The 2,418-nt window shown below is 41.6% G+C and overlaps 1 protein-coding gene across 1 annotated transcript; it reads right to left on the bottom strand.

Moving 5' to 3' along the window:
* On the bottom strand, positions 1–330 carry smim36 (small integral membrane protein 36; the record flags this gene model as incomplete). Its single annotated transcript, XM_080873209.1, has 1 exon — positions 1–330. The coding sequence occupies one exon, from the start codon at positions 328–330 to the stop codon at positions 1–3; it is 330 nt and encodes a 109-aa protein (XP_080729335.1).
* Between the last annotated feature and the right edge of the window lie 2,088 nt (positions 331–2,418).

Raw genomic sequence — 2,418 nt, 5'->3', positions numbered from 1 at the left:
TCAGACCAGAGTACTCCTCTTCTCCCGCTCCCGCTCTCCTCTATCCCGGCTCAGGTCTGGCGTCGGCAGCTCGGCGTGGCCCGCTTTGTTGTTGGGCTCGTACCGGGTGGTGGTAGGCGAGTTCTGCATGACCACCAGGCGTATGGGCGACTGGCTGGGTGGCGCTGGCGTGTTGTCAGGGGCGTACTCCTTGGTGGGGTCTTTGCCACGGCAGTCGTACAAGATGCAGGAGATGAGGAAGACGAGCAGCAGGATAACATAGCTGGCGACCAGGATGATGAGGTTCAGGGTGACGGGGTCAATCTCCAGGTAGAATTCCATAAAACCCATGGTGCCGCTTCATATCTCGGCCCGGATCCAGAGGAGGAAGAGATGGTGGGAAAAGAAAGAAAGGGAAATCTGGGGAAATGAGAGAGAGAAGCAGAAAAAAATCCCGCAGTGATGGACGTCGGCTGGACAGCTGGCCGGAAAGAGAGAAAGAGCAAAAGAGAGCAGAGGACGGCGTGGGATGATGAGATGACGGGATCAGCTGAGAGAGAGAGAGAGCGGGCAGTGACAGCAGGCTTTGTGCTTTAAAGGACATTAATCCTCGCTGCTCCTCCAACCTTGACGTTCAGCAGCCAATGACGAAAGCTGCTCAGTTTTAATAACTTAAGCCACCATTTTGATTTTGCCAGCTACACGTCCAGCGCCGTGGCAAAAACCATACTCTCAAAATGGAGGCCGGCTGCAGCACACACCTGTCAGCCTGCCATAAGCGCTGCTTTGGGGATTTAGGAGTCATGTAATATGTATTAAAACAACTGTTTATTATGTCACTCAGAGATTATTTTTACATTTGAAATTCAATTATATTAAAAGGAAATAAGGGCCCACAGCAGGCTGCTCTAAACATGCAATTTTGAGAGTACTGCTGTTAGTAGATCCTGATAAAGCTCCTCTGTGCCCTAAGCTGCTCTTTTATAAGAAAACTTTATCCTTGAACCCTCAGAGTCACAGCTTTAACTCACACAAGGAGAAAAATACATAATGTTGGCTTCAGATGTCATTTTTGTATAACAATAAGCTAAGATTAGCCAGCTAGCTGCTCTGATGGGTATCAACTAACATGTCCATGTTGGCGGGCTAGCTAACATTAGCTAACATTAGCTAAGATTAGCTAACATTAGTCAGAAGAAAGACAGTTTTATTGAGTGAAGTCTGATCAAATAGGAATTTGAGGAAAACTGGTCAAAGCCAACAGGACTTTTATGTTTTATTTGATTTTGGGGGGCTTTTTAGCAAATTTACTTAATGTCCTGTCAGCATGTTAGCTAACGCTAGTAAACAAAAAAGCTAACGCTGGCTAAAATTAGCCAGATTGGAGGACAGGAGGATGTAGAGTGGTCATTTTACAATTGGACCACCACCGTACTTGATGATGTCAAAGCTCAAACTGGCTGGCTTGACCGGCCCGATGCCGTAGCTACTCAGCATTTCTATATACAATAAACTCATATATCAACTTGCTTGCATTTGTTTTCAGTGCAAAAATATAATAAAATATTTTGTAATTATTTTATATTTACAGCAAAATGCAAGACGTTTGCCTATAAAAATTGTAAAAAAAAAAAATACTGCATAATATTAATTACAAGAGTAGTTTGTGGTGGAGATTGTTCATCTGCTGACTGAATATCTAAAGAGGAGAAAATAAAATCAGAAAAGCTGTAAAATGGAGTAGTCCGTGAGTTGTACAGGATAAATGTTGTTCTCATGCAAACAAAAGCAATATTAGACTTCTACTTATTATCCCCCTAAAAGTACAGAAAAAAAGCGACTCTGGGATCTTTAGTAGAAGAGACGTTCAACGCATGTCAAAAATACACATTTAAGAAAGCCAAAAAAATCCTTTTATGCACCCGAGCCAGGCTTGGTGCACAACTCAAAAGACACGCGTCCTGACCTTTCAGATTTATTCATGATCAAATGGACACATAGGCAGCCAAGGACACAGGAAATCACACAGTCTCATGATGAAGACTCATTGTTACTGTTATTTGCATTAATTTTTCCAACCAGCACTGAGGCAGACATTATGGAGGTTCGTTTAAAAGCTGTTCACACACACACACACACAGAGACTTCTTGTTTTTCTCATTAACAAGCTAACAAAGTCAATACAATACAAATTTATTTATAAAAACCAACGGTATACCAAAGTGCTTCACATAAAAGACAGAAAATAAAACATAAATATTATAAATATTATAGGACCATAACAAAGTACCAAGTGTGCTAACAGGTCAGTGTCACTAATACACAGGAATAACATAAAATGCATATCAAGTAAAACATGTTAAAAGCACAAAGCCATAACAGATATGTATAAAAGGTAAAATAGAGTAAGTCTAAGAATCAGATACAGGCATGAACGAG

This window comes from Rhamphochromis sp. 'chilingali' (genome assembly GCF_963969265.1).
Source record: "Rhamphochromis sp. 'chilingali' genome assembly, chromosome: 22".
Lineage (NCBI taxonomy): Eukaryota > Metazoa > Chordata > Actinopteri > Cichliformes > Cichlidae > Rhamphochromis > Rhamphochromis sp. 'chilingali'.
Note: the sequence above shows the minus strand (reverse complement) of the source record. Positions and strands in the feature narration are given on the sequence as shown.